The sequence below is a fragment of the Hemicordylus capensis genome, chromosome 4 (assembly GCF_027244095.1).
Source record: "Hemicordylus capensis ecotype Gifberg chromosome 4, rHemCap1.1.pri, whole genome shotgun sequence".
In the NCBI taxonomy this organism is placed as follows: domain Eukaryota; kingdom Metazoa; phylum Chordata; class Lepidosauria; order Squamata; family Cordylidae; genus Hemicordylus; species Hemicordylus capensis.
The window spans coordinates 280,591,061-280,613,202 of NC_069660.1; the positions used below are offsets into that span (position 1 = coordinate 280,591,061).

The 22,142-nt window shown below is 40.5% G+C and overlaps 1 protein-coding gene across 5 annotated transcripts in view; it reads left to right on the plus strand.

The window, feature by feature from the left end:
* LRRC69 (leucine rich repeat containing 69) overlaps positions 1 to 22,142 on the plus strand; it is a 48,197-nt gene that overhangs the window by 14,643 nt on the left and 11,412 nt on the right. For 2 of the 5 annotated variants that reach the window (XM_053246066.1, XM_053246069.1), the window contains 2 exons: positions 3,161 to 3,232; positions 11,863 to 11,997. In XM_053246066.1, coding sequence (XP_053102041.1) covers positions 3,161 to 3,232; positions 11,863 to 11,997 — 207 coding nt within the window. The remainder of the gene's footprint in view (positions 1 to 3,160; positions 3,233 to 11,862; positions 11,998 to 22,142) is intronic. The other 3 variants (XM_053246067.1, XM_053246070.1, XM_053246071.1) reach the window with 2 other exon arrangements.

The window sequence follows — 22,142 nt, forward strand, 5'->3', positions numbered from 1 at the left end:
GATGTGTTTTAATTGTTTTTTTAAAATACTGAGGGAGGGAGCATGGTGAAGCTCTTCGAGGAGGGTGTTCCATAGCTGAGGGGCCACAACAGAAAAGGCCCTGTCTCTAGTCCTCAGATCTCTGTGAGTGGCGGGGCCATGAGCAAGTTAATGGATATCATTGTGATAGTGTGAACTGGCTGTATATTTACATGCTAAATGTGTACAGTTAAGAGCAGCAAAGAGTTCTGGAATATTAGCCATACCTTATTTTGTTTTTGATTTTTATGTTAATTTGGTCTTTTATAAAAGGCAATAACAAAATTTTACATGTAGGGTTTACATATAGGCTACTATAAAAACAGGAGCTGTTTCTCACACCCTGTGAGAAAGGGCAAGAAGGCTTAAAAAGCTTACCTTGCCACAGATGACTGAGGGCTCCTTCTTCGGATCTTCTTCTTCAGATCTTCTTCTGGGCGAATTGTCTGCCCAGACAATTATTGGCTGCTGCCGGTAGCTTGGAAGGTTGGGGTGCGGGATGCATTACCCCACACTGAGAGCTCCCATAATGCACCACATGAGTGTGCGGTGCATTATTGTGAGCTCCCCTCCCCTCCTTGAAGCTGTAAGCAGCCAGGCCTGGCAGATGAGCAGAAAAACGGGGTTAGGAGAGCGCTTGCTGTCCTAAACTTGTTTAGGAGGGTGGCTCCAGAGGTGGGTTTGCTGCTGAAGCACTGCTGGGATTGGGTCCGATCCCGGCTGTACACATGTGCAGGCAAAACCAGACTGGGATTCCTTAGCCCGGTTTTGCCTGCATGTGTGAATAGCTTCTAGGAACTGAAAACCCAACGCTGTTAAAGTTTAGCAGCTGGACAGGTACTTAGAACTGATATTAAAACTTTAAAGTAATATGAGGCTATGCGAAAAATATTCTGTATTTTGTTCCCATCGTATGTTCCAGAAGATGTATTTTCATTTTCTTATGTGAGTTAGTTAAGATCCATGATAATTTTGACAATGTAAATGGTTAGATATTTTGTGTTTCTTGGGCATAATAGCCTGGGAATTTAGATAAGCAACACTGTTGATATTCCCCACATAGTAGAAGGTCAAAGTTGAAAAGATCCTAACATTACAATTAATTAGGGTGGATTGATTTAAATCACTGATTTAAATCAAGTTTACCACTAATACTTTTTTCACATATTTCTTAAATGATGATACAAATCCGATCACTAAAACATGTTAATTTACAACACAATGGAACATTTACAACCTCCAGGAGGGTACACTTCATGTAATTTTTAAGATAATTGATTTTTTAAAATTAATTTAGGAAGTAGTACATAATACCTGTTGTTGTTTTTAATGCAATGGATTCTGATTGATTGATTAAGTGCTGTCAAGTCAGTGTCGACTCTTAGCAACCACATATATAGATTGTCTTCAGGATGATCTGTCTTCAACTTGGTCTTTAAGATCTCACAGTGGTGCATTCATTGCTGTCGTAATCAAGTCCATACACCTTCCTGCTTGTCATCCTCTTCTTCTCTTTCCTTCAACTTTTCCCAGCATTATAGACTTCTCAAGGGAGCTGGGTTTTCTCATAATGTGTCCGAAGTATGATAGTTTGAGCCTGGTCGTTTGCGCCTTGAGTGAAAATTCTGGATTGATGTGTTCTATAATCCGTTTGTTTGTTTTCCTGGCTGTCCACAGTATCCTCAAAAGTCTTCTCCAGCACCAAAGTTCAAAAGCGTCAATGCTTTTTTTATCTTGCTTCTTCAAAGTCCAGCTTTCGCATCCATAGAGTGTCACAGGAAAAACCATTGTCTGAACGATTCTAATCTTTGTAGGTATAGACACGTGACGGCTTCTAATGATCCTTTCCAAGGCCTTCATTGCAACCCTACCAAGTGCTTGTCTGCAGCGTATTTCTTGACTGCTGAATCCTTTACTGTTGATGGTCGATCCTAAAAGGCAGGAGCTATCCACCACTTCAGTGTCTTCATTATGAAATCTGAGGCTGGTTGCTGTACCAGTTGTCATCAATTTAGTCTTCTTTACATGGAGTCGTAGTCCCATCTTTTCACTGTGCTCTTTGACTTTCATTACTAGAGCTTGCAGATCATCTGCATTCTCAGCTATCAGAGTGGTGTCATCAGTATAGCGAGGTTATTGATGTTTCTTCCTCCAACTTTAAAACCACGCTCATCTTCTTCCAATCCAGCTTCTCTCCGTATATGTTCAGCATATAAATTGAATAAATAAAGAGAAAGTAGACAGCCTTGTCTTACTCCTTTGCCGATCTGGAACCAGTCTGTTTCACCGTGTTCCGTCTGGACTGTAGCTTCCTGTCCTGTGTATAAGTTTCTCATGAGAACAATGAGATGTTCTGGGACGCCCGTTTATTTGTATTGCTATTTAATTTTAACCATGTTATTTTTAAAATGAGAATTTGAAATTTTAGTATTTTATTTACATTTTGAAAATAAGAATGTAACTTAATTAAAAAAACAACTGTTTAAAATTGCTTTTTATTCACTCTGCAATTAATGAAGAACTACAGAAGTTTGGTATGTAGAAAATGAAAATGCTATCTCCTACTCCGGATTGATCCTTCTGTATAAAAATGGTTAAATCTAGTTAAATTGTCTATCTTGAACCATGGTAGATCTAGCATGTTCCTAGGCTTATGATATTAGTTCTGTTGATATGTAGGAACAAACTTAGGCTTATGTTCCTAGGCTTATGATATTAGTTCTGTTGACATGTAGGAACAAACCATGGTTTGAGCGCGAGTGAGTCATTCCCCTTCCAAGGCAAAATATCATATCAGGATCTGATGCCAGTGGTCAGAACTCATGTTATTTTTAAAGTAATATAGTCTATTTAAAACTAAAGGTGACATATCTAGAAGCAGATTTCAAGAAACATTTGCTTTAGATTATTGTCCTTTTTACTACAGAAAAAAATTAAACATTTGGCTGCCACTTATTACTCATTTCCCGCTTTTCTTCTATGACTCTATTTTTCCTACTACTAGCAACTATTTCCCTCCTTTTCCTATCACTTAAAGATGTTTATGACATCTTTCCTTCTTACATCTAAGCATTTAAGTGGTTACATTTAGTAACTTAATGTACATTTCGCACTTTCTAAATTTCTTTATATTTTCAACTAGGGGCTTAGCAAACTGAAGAGGCTGAGAGTTCTCGATGTAGCAGGAAACAATATCCAGCTTTTCCCAACAGCAGTAAGTATGGAAATTAATACATCCCTTAAATGGAATAATCTGTAAATTGTGAAAATTAGCCATATGAATTTCAAAAACATGAAGCTGAGAAGCATATGTAGAAATATGCCTGTATTATATCACAACATCTAGAAAGTTCTTACCTGTTTCTTAAAAGGTGCAAGACCTCCACCTCCAACAAATCAATATACACAAAACATAGGCTGTTAAAAAAAAGCATGTCCCTCTAATCACTAGGTACATTTGTGTTTAAGAAAAGCAGTAGAACCTGAATATTTTCAAAAGAAGTTGGACTCCATGTATTGATTTCTGCAACAGCATTTCAGTTCTGTGCATTTTTATGTGCACATTTGCTTCCGCTTATTATGCATTTTTGTAATTTGATTACAACAACAACAACAATAATAAAGCAAATCCCATGTAGCAAAATACACTTATCCAAAAGTACACTTACTTTGACCTAAGCTTCATCATGTCAAACCTCAGAAGGGTCTGGGAGTTTGTGTGTGTGTGTGTGCGAACACATCACTGTGTCTGTTTTACTAGTTTTAACCAGTAGAAACGTAAACCTCAAAGGGTCTGGAACTCTGTGTGTGTGTGTACACATCATTGTGTCTGTTTTACTAGTTTGAACCAGTAGAAATGTAAATCTGAAAATTACTTAGCAATATTCCTCTCTTATTTACCCAACTGTTAGGCAAATACGATTACTTCCATGTGGCAATATGTATCAGCCCAGAATAGGGCACCCTTTCCACATAAAAACATCACACATTATTAACCTGCATAGAATAGTTCCTCTATTTGTGTATCACACAAACATTAATCTGTATAGAATAACCCCACTATTGTGATAGTTTCCCCAAACACCTTTCTCTCTTGCTCTCTCAATTTTAAAAGGTTTCGAGTTAATCTTATGTCATATGATGATAATAATTTGTGGTTGTCAGGTTGGACTAAAAAGAAGGCCTAGGGCAGGATCCAGTCATTACTAAGTCCCATTGAAATGAGTGAGACTTAAGTTAGTCATGTCTTGTTTATTTCATGGTATGTAGTCATGGCTAACTTAGTCTGGATCCTGCCCACAGAGTTTAAGTCCATTACTCCATTCAAGGTGTGTATTTTTATTTTATTTTATTTGCTTATCAAGGTGTTTCAGTATGCTAGGTCTTTTGAGAATAAACTTACCCCCTGAGAATAAACTGAGAAGAAACTCTCCAGTAAACACATCATAATATTATCTTGACACATTGCTATACCTGGTTTTATTGCGATTTGTGGTGGTTTGTTTTCTCTCTCTGCCACCACATTAGTGTATAGTAATGCATATGTTGCGTCATTTAATTCACTTGAGACTTGGTTTTCATTTTTCTTAGTCTGGTGTTTTTACTCTACGGTATATTTTTTAAAAAATTATATAGCCATTTGTTTTGTGAACAGTCTTCAGCTGCTACAGTTTCCATTTCATGAAGAAGTAGATTGAAAGTAAGGAAATGTTAGCAAAGCAAATAGGTAGGATTCAGAGAATTCCTTGGCAGGAAGAGAGGTCTCCAATTTTCACAATGCTCTGCAGCTCTGACTCCCCACACCGTCTTTTACATGGTTCCAGAAAGTCCCCCAATAATCAGGAGCAGGAAGGAGGAGACAGGAAAGTCCCATTATATGAGCAAACTTCAGTTAGCAGTTTTCTGGATCCCACTCAATAAATAAAAATGTATTTATTATTTATTAAGGAGTTATAGAAGAGGATGTTTGAATTCATGCTTGCAGTAACATCAGCAGTCACCTGAGGGCAGTACTGAATTATGTTATCTGTTTCATGTTTTACTTTTTAGGGCCTACTATAGCAAACACTAAACAAAAAAGATGACCCCAAGTGGGGGAAACACATTCTAAAAGAGTTGAGTTTTCAGATTTTGAGGCTGTTGCAGGAACTATTGACGCTTATCTGAGCAGCAGCTCATGATCACAAAGTTGTTGTCCCCTTTGGGCTGTGGGCAGCTACAAACTTCACACTGTGCACATGACTGCTGAAGTTACACTGAGGTTTCCTGCAGCAGTGTGGATGTACACATATTTACATGGGTGTTCCAAATGTGTGCAATATGTATACCGCCTATAATGCTGAGGATACTTTAGTCACATGTACTTACTGCATAACATTTATAGTCACACTCAGACATTAATGGCTCAGTTTTGCTATTGAAGATGGCCCTACCATGAGGCAGTGTGAGGTGGGCACCTTACACAGCACATTTTGGGGGCCATGGAATGGGAGTCAGGCGGGTTCAACCGATGTGGCCCTATCCTCTTGCTAGTCTTTCTGAACTCTATTAAAATGATTTGGAATATGCCCATTCATTTCGATGACTGTTGGATTGTGCCCCATGTTGATTCATGGAAAGGAGAGAGAAACTATTTGTGTTTTCTGCCTCATGTAGCAAAATGTTTTGGTCCAGACATGTTCACTATTATTAAAAATAAGTGATTGATTGATTAAGTGCTGTCAAGTCGGTGTCGACTCTTAGCGACCACATAGATAGATTCTCTCCAGGATGATCTGTCTTCAGCTTGGCCTTTAAGGTCTCTCAGTGGTGCATTCATTGCTGTCATAATTGAGTCTATCCACCTTGCTGCTGGTCATCCTCTTCTTCTCTTTCCTTCAAATTTTCCCAGCATTATGGTCTTCTCAAGGGAGCTGGATCTTCGCATAATGTGTCCGAAGTATGATAGTTTGAGCCTGGTTATTTGTGCCTCAAGTGAAAATTCTGGATTGAGTACCTTGTGTAAAACTAAAACTAAGTGTATTCAGTGTAGCTCACTGAACTGCACATATTAATAATACTCTTCTGGGAATGAAATAGTAGCTGTGCAATTCGAGTGCTTTACAGCCATGACAGGGCTTTCTGGGTCATTTCTTAAGGGAAGCCACTGTGGTCCCACTTGTCAACAATTCTCTTTCCAGCCCTCATTCCAACATTTGTGATGGGCACACATTGAGTTTATTTCTGCTATTTGTGAGCATAATAAAATGATTAAATAGTTGACTGAGGAACAAATGTTCCAGCGTGCATGCTTTGCACTTTTTAAATGTGAATTTGTTTAAACTGTATAAAATGGCTCATGCTGCACAGGACTTTTTTCTAGATTATTTTGGCCAAAATATGAATAGTCCTGTAAAATACATGTTCCAGGGATAGAAGTTCAAAAAATTATGAAAATGCAAACAAGCATGTTACCAAACCAAATGGATTTTGAATTAAAATTCCCTGTTGAACCTATCATTTTACATGTACTAGAAGTGTAAGTTAGAAGGTTGCAAGTGTTCTATAATGTAAAAAGTGTGTACGTTGGAATTAAAATATGGCCCATTTAAACTATAAAATTCAAATAGTGGTAGAAAAAGATGTAAAGTAGAGAGAAGATGTAAAAGTTTCTCTGTGGGCCAAAACTGTATTTGGGCAACAAATAAAGGATTCTTTTGAAAATGGACTTTTAAAACCAAACAGACCTCAATGTAGAAAAGAAAATTACTCCCAATGAAAGAAAGGTTTGGCACTATCCACCCCAAACTAAAAACATTTAAATTTGTGCTTTAAAAACATAGCATTGGGCTCTGACATGTTTGCATGCAAGGTGTAGTTAGCCCCATGGATGCAATCCTGCATACTTATCTGAGAGTAAACCCTTTTGAACACATTTGCTGACATCCAGCACAGCATTAGGAGGGTGGTGCAGGAACTGCATCCCATGCTGAGAGGCTGCCCAAAGTGGACTTCTGGAGTAGCTGAGCTCTTGAGCCTGGGAGAGAGGGACATGATTTTCTTTTATCTCCCTTATATCCATGAGTGCTCTTTACCTTCCAGATATGTCCCCAAGGGCTCTACAACCCTCAGGGACATATATTTGGAAGGCAAATAGCAGTAATGGAAACAGAGATCAAAGAAATTGCTGTGCTCTCCCCCTGCACATGAACTTTGCTGCTTCAGAAGACTTTGGCGGAACCTTTAGTAGCCTTTCTGCACTGTATGTAGCTTCTACCCTCCTAATACTGCGGTGGATGTCAGCTACTGGGACTTCTGAAAAGGCATGAAGAGGATTACCTTGTAAGTCCTGTTGATTATAGAGGAAGGGGTAAGCACTTTTTAAATGATCTTCCCCTGAAATTAGTGGGATTTAAGAAATGGCCTACTTAATCCAGGTGGTGCCTAGTTTGTAGTGATAACCTTTTTCTAATTTGAATGAAATATGTCTAAAGAGATGTTCATTAGTATCTATGTGCTTGAAATGCAAATAGTAGCCTGCTGTTCTGTTTTTGACTATGCCCTTAAAGTACTGTTGGTATAATCCAAATAAAGTTAAAAAAAATTAAGTCCTGATTATTTCAGTGGAAGAATTACTAACATGCTTAAATCCCTCCCATTTAAATCAATGGGATTTAAGTGTTTAACTTTGGCTAGATCATGTCCTGAATTTATGTATCTGCAAAATTCATCTTTATGAACAACTAGTAGTGACTTTTTATGTGGAACTGGAGCTTGCTATAGAACCAGAGAGTTCCAGACATACTGATCTTTTCTTCATTGTGTTTTATGAGAATGAAATCATCTTTTGACGTTTCTTGTAAAGGAGGTTTTGGATTACACCTCTGAGATTCTGTCATGGTTATAGTTTAAAAAATATCCTAAGAAACCGATATATTCTTATGATTTGCTACTCTTACAAACTATGTAACCCAGTGTCTCATGGCCTATTCACTCATCTTGGAGGTGTGAACATTTTCATTTCACAAAATATCAAGGTTTTATAAGTTTTGGGAGAAAATACTAAGAGGTTTTGCAGATATACCAGCTGCACAGAATCCTCTGCTTTTTTCTCCCCCCCTCCCCACTACATTGACTACAGGTGTTCTCATAAAGCCAGAGTCTTGGCTTTGTTCATACTGGGTAGCTCTTTATATAGCAACATCATTATTAACTTGCTTTGCCTATCATTCTATGCACTGACTAATAAATCAGTACCTATTGGAGATAAATTAGCTTATGTAGTTTTAGGAAACTACATAATGTCATCTTAAACTTGCTGAGAATTTATGTATCAAGCTCATATGAACTAGTGATCAGATTTTTTAAATAGAAAGTATACAAAGTTTTGAATGAATATAAGATAAATAATAATTGTGATAGAAGGGACTGAGGATTGATATAATTAATTTCAACATTGTTTTGAAATTACTTAGATTTTTCTTGAAAGCATACAAAAAAATACACATTGATATGGTTTCCCAGAAAACAGTATGTTGGGTCACACTGGAAGCTATTGGAATTGTTGTTTTTGTTATTTTATTTTGCTTCTCAACAAAAAGTTCTTAAAGTGGAAATCAAGAATATCTGAATTTATTGTTCCACAGTTGACAGTGGGGGTGTCCTAACAGAATAATTCTGTCCAGATTCATTTTAGATGACCTAGATGCCTGGCCAGCAACTAGTCTTATGGAAAGGAGATGGAAAATGGTGTGAGATGGATTTTTTGTGAAGTGGAAAATGGTGTGCTACGGCCCCATTTCCATTACACAAAGTGTGAACTGCCAGCAAGTCTTATTGCCACTAGAACCACTCCCTCCACACATCTCTCTTGCCCTGTAAGCCGACAGCTGGCTAGCCAATTGATAGTGTTCAGGGATCCAGATTTGGCTCTGGGGCCTCTATTTGCTGACTCTTGAGCCTAACTAGAATACCTCTAGGTGTTTTCACATTGTGCTTTTTCTGTGTGCATATGGAATCTGTACCTATATAAAGCAGCATTTTAGAAGAGTCCTCTAGCCCCTCCCTTCAAGCAGGGAAACCTTGTGCTATTGCATGCCTCAAGGGTGGCACCAAGTTCTCTCTTCAGAACCTTTCCAACTACCACCTCAGCAGCACAGTACAGAACTCTCTGTAGAGCTTCAGAAGATGGTTTCCCTTATAAATATACTTCAGAAATATATTTTACTTCAGTTTTCATCTCATTTCATTTCCTCTTTATCTTTATCTCATTTTTCTTTATCTGCACTTTACAGCTTTGTGTTTGTGTGAAAAATGCCTTAATACTTGACAGACACAATGGGCTGACAGTTTATTTATTTAGTACATTTATATACCACCCCATAGAAAAAGTCCCTGGGCATTTCACAATATAAAACCATTAATACATTAACATAATTAAAGCAATTCAAAATATAATAAAAACTCTAAAACGGAAGCTATAAAACTAAAAACTATAAACTCTTCTATGCCATGGTGCCGTACTTAATGCTGAATCTTGCCTCCATTGCTTGAAAAAAGCATGTCACGATTCTGTTTTGAGGTCATATGCTTCAGGAAGGGGCTTAAAACCTCCGAGCCTATGATTTATTTGGCCCAGTATGGCCCTGTTGCTAGTGCAAAGCTTCTACGATGGTGGTCCGAGGACATCTGATGTCAAACCATGCTGCTGTTGTAAAAGCTTCCATGTGTATGGTTCTGGACCATCAGGTACCTCTTTTTGGCAACACTGGCATCAGCTATGTGTCAGTCTCGGCTCTAATTCAAACAGCCTCTGACCTAAAGGATTCTGAGTCTCAAACATTTGAAATTAAAACAATGTTCTGTTTTATTTATTTATTTACATTTGTATACCACCCTTGGTCCTAGGACGCCAGTGCAATGAAAAAAAGATTAAGAGCTGAACCTAATAAAACAGTCATATTTCATTAAAAATGAACTAAAAGTCAACAGATACAACTACAGCCATCTATCAGGGAGTCATAGGGGAGCCATTCATTGACCAAAGGCCTAGATAAAAAGGGCAGTCTTTAATCTCCTCTCAAAGATTGAGAGAGAGGGAGCCACTTAGATGATGATGATGATGATGATGATGATGATGATGATGATGAATTCAATTTCTATACCGCCCTTCCAAAAATGGCTCAGGGCGGTTTACACAGAGAAATAATATATAAAGAAGATGGATCCCTGTCCCCAAAGGGCTCACAATCTAAAAAGAAACATAAGATAGATACCAGCAACAGTCACTGGAGGTACTGTGCTGGGGTGGATAGGGCCAGTTACTCTACCCCTGCTAAATAAAGAGAATCACCATGTTAAAAGGTGCCTCTTTGCCAAGTTAGCAGGGATCTCATCTAAGAGCGAGTTCCATAGCCTGGGAGCAATCACCAAGAAGGCTCTGTCCCTTGACAAACACACTATAGCAGGTGCCTGCATGCAAAGCAGTGCCCTCCCTCCAACTCGATCTAGTCAGGTAGGTAGATTCAGCAGAGAGCAAGTGGTCGTTAAGGTAACATTTTAGCTACAGACTTGTGTGTGTGTGTGTGTGTGTGTGTGTGTATATATATATATATATATATATATATATATATATATATATATATGCAGCAGTTATAGGCCCAAGACAAACTGCACATGGGAAAAAGTATTCCCATTACATGCATATATGTTTAATATGTTTTTTTAGTACATAAAACAAATACATAAAACAGTGGCACATACGTTGCACAGCATAACTCAAGTGACCAGACAACATGTTTTCACTCTCACTAGCACTTCCAGAGTACAGGTGCATATGCTACCTGAAGATTTGCACCCTTGCCAGCAGTTCACAATGTGTGGGTAAATCGGCATTACTCACATCAGGCACATGTGGACCAGTGTTCCTACATAGATATTTAAATTTGAAGCAAATAACATTTGTATAAACACTCCTTCCATGTGCTAGTATTTGTATTTGACATATTTGGTACATGGCGTGGGATAAACATATCTTTTAACCATTTGATAGCCACTCTAATGAGTAAACACTCAGTCCAATTCTGTTCAGTCATGCATACCACCCACCCTTCTCTTTTGAAAGCAACTCCCACTTGCAAGTAAATGTGGATAGGTTTGTAGCCTTAATCTGATAGCAAGGATGAATACTGAAGCAGCCATCAGTCTCTGGGATGAATATGCCAAGCCATAGACCATTGGTGTACATATGGGCCACATTTGCATGTAGTGCGGAACCATGTCCTCCCACCCCCCCGTCAAAATTTGGATGTTCAGGAGAACTGTCTCTGCAGTCAGCAAGACTGCAGAGAGGTGGGGAGTTGGCAGTGAGGGCTTCCTTCTTTACAGAAGGACAGCCCACACAGCCAATCACGCCGAAGTTGAGGGAGGAACTTCATCCTTCAACTCCGGTTCCAGGGCCAGCAGCCTGCGGTTCCAAATTCAGACGTACTGCAGGTTGCCTGGAACCTTGGGCTGTGGTGATGAAACTCACTACAACCCAAGGGTTCAGATTGGAGTTCCAATCCTGAACCCTTGGTTTCATCACTGCGCCCAACTGCGGTTCCCTGCATTCAGAGATAACATCCATGGAACCGAAGGCCTATTCAACTGTGGATCTGGATAGTGAGGCCTCAACAGACATAAAAATGGGTTCTGCGCCTGCTGTGAAATGTCTTCCTCATTTGTATTTCGTGGAACATCCCTGTTACTTTGCACAGCTATATTACTTTCTTTCAATAGGGCAACTTTATCCATTGTGCAAGTGCAGCACAGCCATTCATTTTTTTGGGTCTTGCATTAAAAGTCCTGTTTGTGTTGTTTAAACAGATGGATGATCTTACATTGGAGGAGCTTTATTGTGAAGACAATCCATTGCTTGAGAAATATCCAGTACACGCCATACAGGAAAAAGACGTCTTGACTCTTAAGGTTACTAAGTATGGAAGTAAACATTTTGAAATGGTAGTTTTAAAATGACTTTTTTCAGATTTCAAAGTAATTTGCACACATATTCAAAATACCCTTTCTGTAGTTCAAGAGATGGAGAGATTTACCTGCCAAAAAGGATCATTAGTTTGCTGGGCAGAGTTTAAAATAAAGTTGACTAATGTTTTGGCATAGTAATTGAAACAACCTGCATAATTTGGTTTTCTACAACCAGTGACTTCTAAGGCACATTTTCAAAATCTCTTAAATTTCACACACCACATAAACCATTTTCCTATTTCTTGGACTATTTTCAAATACTTTCAGTGCTTTCCATACTTCTTGCTATAAAACAAGTGCTATTTAACTATCTGTTTAATAACTTGGGCCTTGCATGGGGTGTTATTTTCATTCCTCATAATCAGATGGCATTGAAAATGCTATACCTAATATTTAAATTAGGTATAGCATTCTCAGTGCCATCTGAAAGCATAACCACTTAACTCATGTGCAGACAGAATTGATAAGCAAAGAAATATTTCTAGTGTCTGATTATAAAATATATGTGAAGGGTGCTTTGCATACAGAAGGTCATAGGAACATAAGACGCTGCCTTATATTGAGTCAGAGCATTGGACCATCTAGCTCAGTATTGTCTACACAGACTGGCAGTGGCTTCCCCAAGGTTGCAGGCTTTTGAAAGCAACTCTCACTTGCAAGTAAACGTGGATAGGTTTGTAGCCTTAATCTGATAGCAAGGACTTTCCCAGTCCTATCTTGGAGATGCCAGGGAGGGAACTTGGAACCATAAACATGCAAGCATGCAGGTGCTCTTCCCAGAGTAGCCCCATCCCCTAAGGAGAATATCTGACAGTGCTCACATGTAGTCTCCCATTCAGATGCAAATCAGACCATGCTTAGCAAAGGGGACTGTTGGAGATGAACTTCCAGTGCATCAACCTTTTGCACCAACTGTCCTAATGGCCACTAGGGGCACTGGGAGTAGAGACAGTGAGTCAGGGTCTCCCTATCTGTCCCTACTCTATGACCCCTGAACTGACTCTGCAGCACTTCCTGTGCTGAGTCACAATCCTTCCTTTCCTCCTAGAGAGCAGATGGAAACATCTCTCTCTCTCTCTCTCTCTCTCTCTCTCTCTCTCCTTACCTATCCACTATGTAGTCCTTTAGATTAGATATAGGTCTTTCCTATCTAAGTGTATTTAACCAATAAATATTTAGTGTTTAGTCATACAAGGATCTCCATGTCTTTTTTCTAAATAGCTGCAATATCCAAACCATCCTCTGCTACCGATTGTGTAACTGGAGTGTGTGCTCATTCCTTAGTGCTCTGCTGTTTTACCTATTGTGGGTAAAAATTAACAACCTCTAACAGGGACAATTCATGCTTGCTACCACAAGATCAGCTTTCCTCCCTAGGTCCCAGGTTCAGTCCCTGGAAGCTCTGGGTAGGACTGGAAAAGACCGCCAGAATACTGCCAGTCAGTGTAGATTCCTATCCATTTTGGGTTTAGCTGTACTAAGTGAGATTTGCAGATATCAAAATGCTAGTGCCATGACGGCCATTCTCCATTTGGCCGAAAATACCAAAATAAAGCAATCTGGAGCTTGTGCAGAGAGCCTCGAAAAGATGGGACCACACATGTGGCTCCTGTATTTTAATTGAGGCCTAATCTCAGTTTGGAAGAACAGAAGTAACTTGGCAATGGCCTTGTCCTGGCAGCTCAGCAAACTGCACCTTAAAATGCAATCAGATCAACTCTGGAGTCATACAATGAGATTTGGCATGCTGCAGCCCTTTTATTGTGGCATCTTCACCTGAATAGCAACACTTCCACCCATGCTTTTCTTCTAACCCTTCAGTAAAGCTTGAATCACACATTCCCTTGAATAAACCTCTTTTCCCAATTATTCAGCCCCTGCTCTTTACCTAGGAAACTCCAAACAACAACCCTGTAGTCACCACTTTTAGACAAGAGTGCTCTTTCTTTCAGACATGGGGTTGTGGTGGCAAGGTCTGTACCCTTGCTGCCTTCATTCAACCAGTTTCCCCTCTCTGAGGCTCATGCATCCTCATGTATCCTGAGGCTCATGCATCCAGAAGATGCATCCTCTCCTTTTAGCAAAAGTCCTGTAATCCTTAAAACCCTGAAATCACTGTCCTGGATCCTCCTCGTGCTGGCATGCTTGCAAATCACTCTGTACCAGATGGCCTTGGAGATTTCTTGGCTAAGGACACTGCAACTCTGAGTGGAGTCCATGCCAGATGCGAGCTTGCAGTGGACTAACCTCTGCTCCGGTCTGTCCTGGAACACCAGGGCTCCCCTGACTGGCTATCAGCATTCAGCCAATCATTTGGCCTCCTCTGGAGTGAAGGATATAATCAAGTTGTGGAGTCCCTGGAGCAAGGGGTCTGCTCAGACAGCTTTGCATCTTCCTTGTGTTCTCTATGGTGAAGGATACAGCTGGGTGCAGATCTCCCCTTCGCTCAGTGAAGGGCACTGCTATGGCGTAAGGCCCTGGACACATCACCTCGGCATTGCTCTCAAGTCAGCTGACTATAGAAAAGATAAAGTTTGCTCCTTCTTCTTTCCCTTTCCTCCTCTGCTAAACTTCCCATTCTCTTCTCCCAGGCTGCTGTGTGTGTCTCATGTCTCCCTCCACTGTGAGTCTCATGTCTCTGTGAGTCTCTGTGAGTCTCATGTCTCCCTCCACTGCCTTCTGAGACTGCCCTCAACCTCAGTGCAATAACCAGTCTCACTACCCAGATTTTGCATTGTGCTCTGTGTGCAAAATAATGTTATTTCTACTTTCCCATAAAGTTTTTGTTTTTTATTATGTTTGCCCCTCTGAGGTACCCTGAGGTGACACTTCACTATCTAAACATGATCTGGCATAATTATCAACAGTTATGAAATTAGTATTAGTACGTAATTCTGGACTCTGAGTGGATGCCTGGCTGCTTCCCTTTAGCAATACAGTATTAACATATGAAGTTGCCTTATACTGAGTCTTACCTTATACTTTGGTCCACTGTTACTATGCTTGCTTGGATCAGTATCCTATACATGTGTGCACCCTTAGTTGTGTGACTGTGACTTGCTGTAACCCATGTATCCTAAATAATAATAATAATAATAATAATAATAATAATAATAATAATAATAATAATACCATAGGGGCCACAGAAATCACCATCAGCCAATTACAAAAAGCAGTTTTACTGGGAACAGCCTATATTCTGCGACGATATCTATAACAATTGACAATAAAATTCAGCCATCCCAGGTCCTTGGGAAGGACTCGATGTCTGGATAAAACAAACCAGTCAATAACACCTGTCTGTCTGTGTAAACAAGAAATAATAATAATAATAGTTTGGACTAGACAAGTGTGTTGCATTAATAATGAACAAAGGGAAAATAACAAAAACAGAACGAACAGAACTGCCCAATGGAAGCAAGATCAAGAATCTGGAAGAGAAAGAACGTTACAAATACTTGGGCATTCTCCAGGCTGATAACATTGCAGACACTGAAGTTAAAAGAAAAATTGGAAGTGAATACATCAGGAGAGTTAGAAAAATCCTAAAGTCCAAACTCCATGGCGGGAACACCATACAAGCCATAAACACCTGGGCTATACCTGTTATCAGATACACTGCAGGAATAGACCCAGGCAGAGCTAGAGATGCTAGATCGTAAGACCAGGAAAATCATGACCATCAATCATGCTCTGCACCCCCGTAGTGATGTAGATAGGCTCTACCTCCCTCGCAGCTCAGGTGGAAGAGGAATGCTGCAAGTCCATCAAACAGTAGAGGAGGAGAAAAGAGGCCTTGAAGAATATATCAAGGACAGTGAAGAAGATGCATTTAAAATGGTCAAGAACGAGAAACTATTCAACACCAATGAAACAAATCAGGCCTACAAGAAAGAACAAGTCAAGAACCGAGCAGAAAAATGGAAAAATAAGCCCCTGCATGGTCAATATTTGCACAATATAAGTGGAAAATCAGACATCACCAAGACCTGGCAATGGCTTAAGAATGGTTGCTTGAAGAAAGAAACAGAGGGTTTAATACTGGCTGCAAAAGAACAGGCACTAAGAACAAATGCAATAAGAGTAAAAGTCAAAAAATCCACAACAAAGAGCAAGTGCCACCTTTGTAAAGAAGCAGATGAAACAGTGGACCACCTAAACAGCTGTTGTAAGAAGATCGCTCAGACTGACTACAAACAAAGGCATGACAAGGTAGCAGGGATGATACACTGGAACATCTGCAAAAAATACAAGCTACCTGTAGCCAAAAACTGGTGGGACCATAAAATTGAAAAAGTTGAAGAAAATGAAGATGTAAAAATATTATGGGACTTCCGACTACAAACAGACAAACATCTGCCACACAATACACCAGATATAACTGTAGTCGAGAAGAAAGAAAAACAAGTTAAAATATCGACATAGCAATACCAGGGGATAGCAGAATAGAAGAAAAAGAAATAGAAAAAAATCACCAAATACAAAGCTCTACAAATTGAAATGGAAAGGCTGTGGCAGAAAAAGACCAAAATAATCCCAGTGGTAATTGGTGCCCTGGGTGCAGTTCCAAAAGACCTTGAAGAACACCTCAACACCATAGGGGCCACAGAAATCACCATCAGCCAATTACAAAAAGCAGCTTTACTGGGAACAGCCTATATTTTGCGACGATATCTATAATAACCAACAGTATTGACAATAAAATTCAGCCATCCCAGGTCCTTGGGAAGGACTCGATGTCTGGATAAAACAAACCAGTCAATAACACCTGTCTGACTGTGTAAACAAGAAATAATAATAATAATAATTATTATTATTAGACTTTACTTGTTAGCCGCTCCATTACAAATTGTTCTCTGGGCAGCTCACAACAGAGAATTAAAACATACAATAAAAAACACATATCACATTAAATCATAACAGACAAAAAGGGTGAGAAGTAAATACAAAATACAATACAAAACAGCTTAAAAACTCATTTTAAAATAAGTTAAACATCAGATCAAATCTGAAACAAGAATTTAAAAGGCCTGGGTGAACAAAAAGGTCTTTACCTGGCATCTAAAAGAACAAAGTGATGAAGCCAGGCAAACCTCACTGGGGAGGCTATTCCATACACAGGGTGCAACCACCGAAAAGCCACCCACCTCACCTCATTTGGCAGAGGCACCCGGAAGAGGGCCTCCGCAGAAGATCTAAAGTTTGGGTTGGAACATATGGTGCAAGGCGCTCTTTCAGGTAGCGCGGTCCCAAGCCATTTAGGGCGTTAAAAGTTAAAACCAGAACTTTGAATTGGGACCGGAAACAGACTGGGAGCCAGTGCAGGGACATCCTACACACGTGCTCAGATATGTACCTTGATAACTGGGGGGAGGATTACTCTGAACCAAATTTGCAAATGTGAGTAACCTATGGATCTCAGTCCAGCCAATTGCAGGACACGTTAGAATACCCTAGAGGGCAAACGGAGCCGGAGGCCAGGACTTTTGAAACTAAAATGCACTTTGAACTGAGCAACAATAAAGTTTATTTTGAGCAGAGCAGAGACGCTGTGTGAAAACTAGATATCTGACAACTTTGGTGATGACAGAAGTGAAGGCATCTCCTAGGGCCAGTGGGAGGGAGCAGAAGATATGATGGCCATGCAGCTAGTGGACAGTGGAGTGTTAACTATAGAGAAGAGAGAGTCTCCTAGTGGGTTGTAAAGGCAGGAAAGTTGAACAACAAAAATAATTAGAAATTTTCATTGTGGCTTCAAGTGGTGATGCATGGTGGGGAGGTTGCTGTTCAGAAGGATCACATAGACAAAAAGGGCTGTAGTCTCAAATGGAATTTTAGCTTAATTTGCACTGGTTCAGTTTGCATGATTCCGCCAATTAGGGCCAAATGGAGGCATGGTTTCCCTTGTGACACCTAACATCTGGCTCTAAAACAGTCTTGCTCAGGATCAAAGCTAAATTCCAAGGTGGAGGGGAAGTTGTTCAGTAGCACTGGCTTCAGCAAACATTGTCTCAATCACTGTGAAGAAATTACTTGTTCTGTTATAGGGAGCCATTTTGTATCCCCCTAGTTTTGCAAGTCAGGTCTTTTTTGTTTGATGTGATTTTGCAGTGAGTAATAAATTAAAAGCTACATTGTTTTTGTAAACTGTGACATCTGATTTTTAAAAAATGAAAATAGAATGTATTTCCACATTCTGCCAGATAATTTTCTTGGGGTAAGATCTGCATATATGTTTCTGCAAAGAGCACAGAGCACCATCCATAATTACAAAATAAGTATTTATTCTGGAAAAAGTCTAGGGTTTAATAATATGGGCCTTTTCAAAAAGAGAGGTTCTAGAAAACAGGTTAGCCATTAAAATATTAATTTGAAGTAATAATTCTTGCCCACACAATAAAAATGCTGGATTTTAACTTGGCCAGTTAAAATAACACGTCCTTAAAATTGATTGAGTCTTGTAGTCCGAATATTCATACAAATTGCCTTAAGCTTTTAGCTGGCTGTATGTGAATAGAAAGGTCTAGCATGTTACATGGAATTAATAAATACTAGATTAACAAAAGATAAATCATGTGGCTAGCTTGACCCCATAAATGTCAGGAACTTGGGGGTCTAAACTGGGAATCTTATGAGCTGATGCTGGGACTTAGAATAGAATTGTGTGTGTTCAGGCCTTTGGGCACAGAAGGAAAAGAGGCATGCAGCATTGGCCTTTAATATTGGCAGGCACTATGTAGCATCTGGGCTGGCTAAGCCTTTTATAAACACCAGGAGCTTGGCCTCCTGCCCTGCCTGGTCAACTAAGCATATCTTCTACCTGCTGCATGCCACACTCCAGAGTCCTAATTCTAGCTCCAACTCTCAAGCTTAGGTGTAGCCACCCATGGCCTCCAGTCTGTTGCTTACAATAAACTAAAGTGCCTCACTGTTATATCACTTATGGGGTAGAGGGAGCAACCCTTTTATAATGCAGTGCTATTGCAAGCATGCAATTTAATGCAAAGGTCTATGATAGGGATGTGCAGAACATTCTGACAGTGAAATGTTCCAATTCGAAATGGGCTGTTTCGAGTGTTTCAAGCTCAAAGCAAAATGCCCTTTAAATAAATGCCTTCTTTTATGCTCGGAGCAGAACAATCTCCATTTCAATCAAAATTTTCTCACATTCCGAGCAACATTTTTGGATGCCAGTTTTTCCCTTGCTGATTGGTTTTCTGGTACTGACTTCCAATTGGCTTGCAATCTCCTTGCTGATTGGTTGACTTGTTATAGAAATCAAGTGTTGTCATGAGCAATTGTGCCTCCATTGGCTGGGGGGAGGGAGGAGGGAGGGGGAACACTTTTGGAGGAAATTTCAAAATGTATTCAAAAGGACTGGGAGGCAGAGAGAGCCCTTATAGTCTCTTGAAGAGGATACATCAGGAGGAGGGATGTGCACAAAACAAATTTTACATCCTGTTTTGAGCTCGAAACAAAATGAAGACGGCCAAAATGTTTTGTTGAAACAGCGGTCAAACTCGTTTTGACGAAACAAAACTCAAAACGTATTGAGTGTTTCAGCTATAGGGAACAATGAGAAAACATGAAACACCCCATTATTCCCCATGGGTAGCTCCTAGGAACACCAAAGTGGGTTGTGTAGTAGGGCATAATGGGTGCTACCTACCACCCAACCAACAAAAGAAATGGGCAAGCATGTGATGTTAAACAATTTTTTAATCTTTCCCCCAAACCCACATTGGCTTGAGCTTCAAACACTCAAAACAGCCCGTTTCGAGTTGAAATGTTTCAACCTCAAAACGTTTTGCACATCCCTAATCAGGAGAGGAGGAAGGGATCAAGGAAGATATGTTTGTGTGGTTTTCTTTTCTTAGCACTGAGTATAATATGCTGTGCTATTGCTGCAATAACTATCTGGTTTTGCTGGATCTCAGATTGACAAAGGCAGAAATTGGGTGCCTTCTTTCCTTGAGTTGTGGTTTGTTTTGTTTGTGAGATAGTGTTGTGACAAGAAATGGCTCTTTGTATGTATTTCTTGGTGGTTGCTGTGATAAGCTCCATGTATGGCCTTGAGATGAACTTGTCCTCAAAACAGAAGGCAAAATCCATTTTGTCCACATCCCTAGTCTATGAGGTCCTAGCATGGAGGTGTGCCCCAATCATTTTTCATGGGAAACCTCAGGATGAGATTTGCACATGCTCAGCGTCTGATTGATTGCCATCTTCAAGTTCATTAGGCATTTTACCACCCAAACAGTTTGATTAGTATGGGACAGGATTTTTTGTTGTTACTTTTGTGTGTGTGAGTGTGTGTGGGGGGGGTTAAATTGCATTCCTCTGGTGCACACAACTTGGTTCACTTGCTTTCTGCTATCTAGAGCAATTGGGGACACCATAAGATAGTATACCTGCTCTTTGTTTATGGCATATTATGTATAAGTTAATCTTTACTGCATTAGTTTTACCTGGTGATGTTTCTGCTTTATAGCAAGGAGTTGTTGGACTAAGACTGCAGTCCTCAGTTCACTGACTAGAACAGTGTTTCTCAACGATTATGGAGTCATGGACCGGTACATTCTTCATGCGCAGTTTCCCAGACCAACAGTTAGTAAAGGGGTTGCCCCCGTCACTGCCACCCCTACCCCCAGTGATGTCATGTGCAAAGGTGGCGGGACCCAGCGTCCACGGAGCCCAGGCAAGCTCTCCAGAGCTTATTTCTAGGCAGGCAGCCCTCGCTGCTGGATAATGTTCACTTTGCTTCCTTAAAATGAACATTATCTAACAGCAAGGGCTGCCTGGAAATGAGCTTCAGAGAGTTCCTGGTGGAGGCCCCCACCAGCCCAAAATTGGTTTTTTTGGGTGTGTGATTTTTATTAGTGATGCCTCGTGGACTGGCACCAGTCCGCAGACCGGTGGTTGAGAAACACTGGACTAGAGCATAAGTGCTACCTACCACTTATGGTGGTTGAACGGGTGGTGGCCTCTCAGCTCCAAGCAGTTTTGGATGATACAGATTATCTAGACCCATTTCAAACTGGCTTTTGTGTGCGCTTTGGGGTTGGGACTGTCTTGGTCAGCTTGATAGATGATCTCCAATTGGCTATCGACAGAAGGAGTGTGACTCTCCTTGTCCTTTTGGATCTCTCTGTGGCTTCGATACAATTGACCATAGTATCCATCTGGGTCGCCTGTGGGAGGTGGGATTGGGTGGTAGGGATGTGCACGAACCTGTTCGGAGCCCCCATATTTGAACTTGTTCAAATTCATGGACAGGGATGGCTTTAAGGATGGGGGGAGGGTGCACTCCTCCCACCATGCTTCCCCCTCCGGCACTCTGTGGCTAAATAGTCCGACGGGGTGGCAGTGTGCTTCCTTGCCATCCCGTTGTTTTACTGACCAGAAGTGCCATGTGCATGCTGGGGGGGGGAGGGAGGGAAGGAGTGCACCCTCCCCTGTCCTTAAAGCCACCCTGCCATCGGCTCGAAGGGTGATGGTTTCATGCATATCCCTATTGGGTGGCATTGTTTTACAGTGGTTCTGTTCCTACTTCTCTAGTAGATTCAAGATGCTCACTTGGAGACTGTTTTGCAAAGTGAGAACTAAAGTGTGGAGTTCCACAAGGCTCCCATGCTCTTTAACATCTACATGAAAACGCTTGGAGAGATCATCAGGAGGTTTGGTGCTGGGTATTATCAATATGTTGATGACACCCAGATCTACTTCTCCATGCCGACCTCATCAGAAAATGGCATATCTTTCCTAAATGCCTGCCTGGAGGCAGTAATAGGTTGGATGAAAGATAACAAACTGAAGTTGGATCCAAATAAGACAGAGGTACTGACTGTAGGGGGCCAGGACCCGAGAGATGTTTTAGATCTGCCTGTCCTGGATCGGGTTACACTCCCCCGAAAGATCAGGTATGTAGCTTGAGAGTGCTCCTGGACCCAAAGCTCTCCCTGGTTTTTCAGTTGAGGCAGTGGCCAGGAGCGCTTTTTATCAGCTTTGGCTGATAAGTCAGCTGCATCCATTTCTAGAGGTGAATGACCTTAAAACAGTGGTACATATGCTGGTAACCTCCTGGCTTGACTACTGTAATGCACTCTACATGGGGCTGCCTT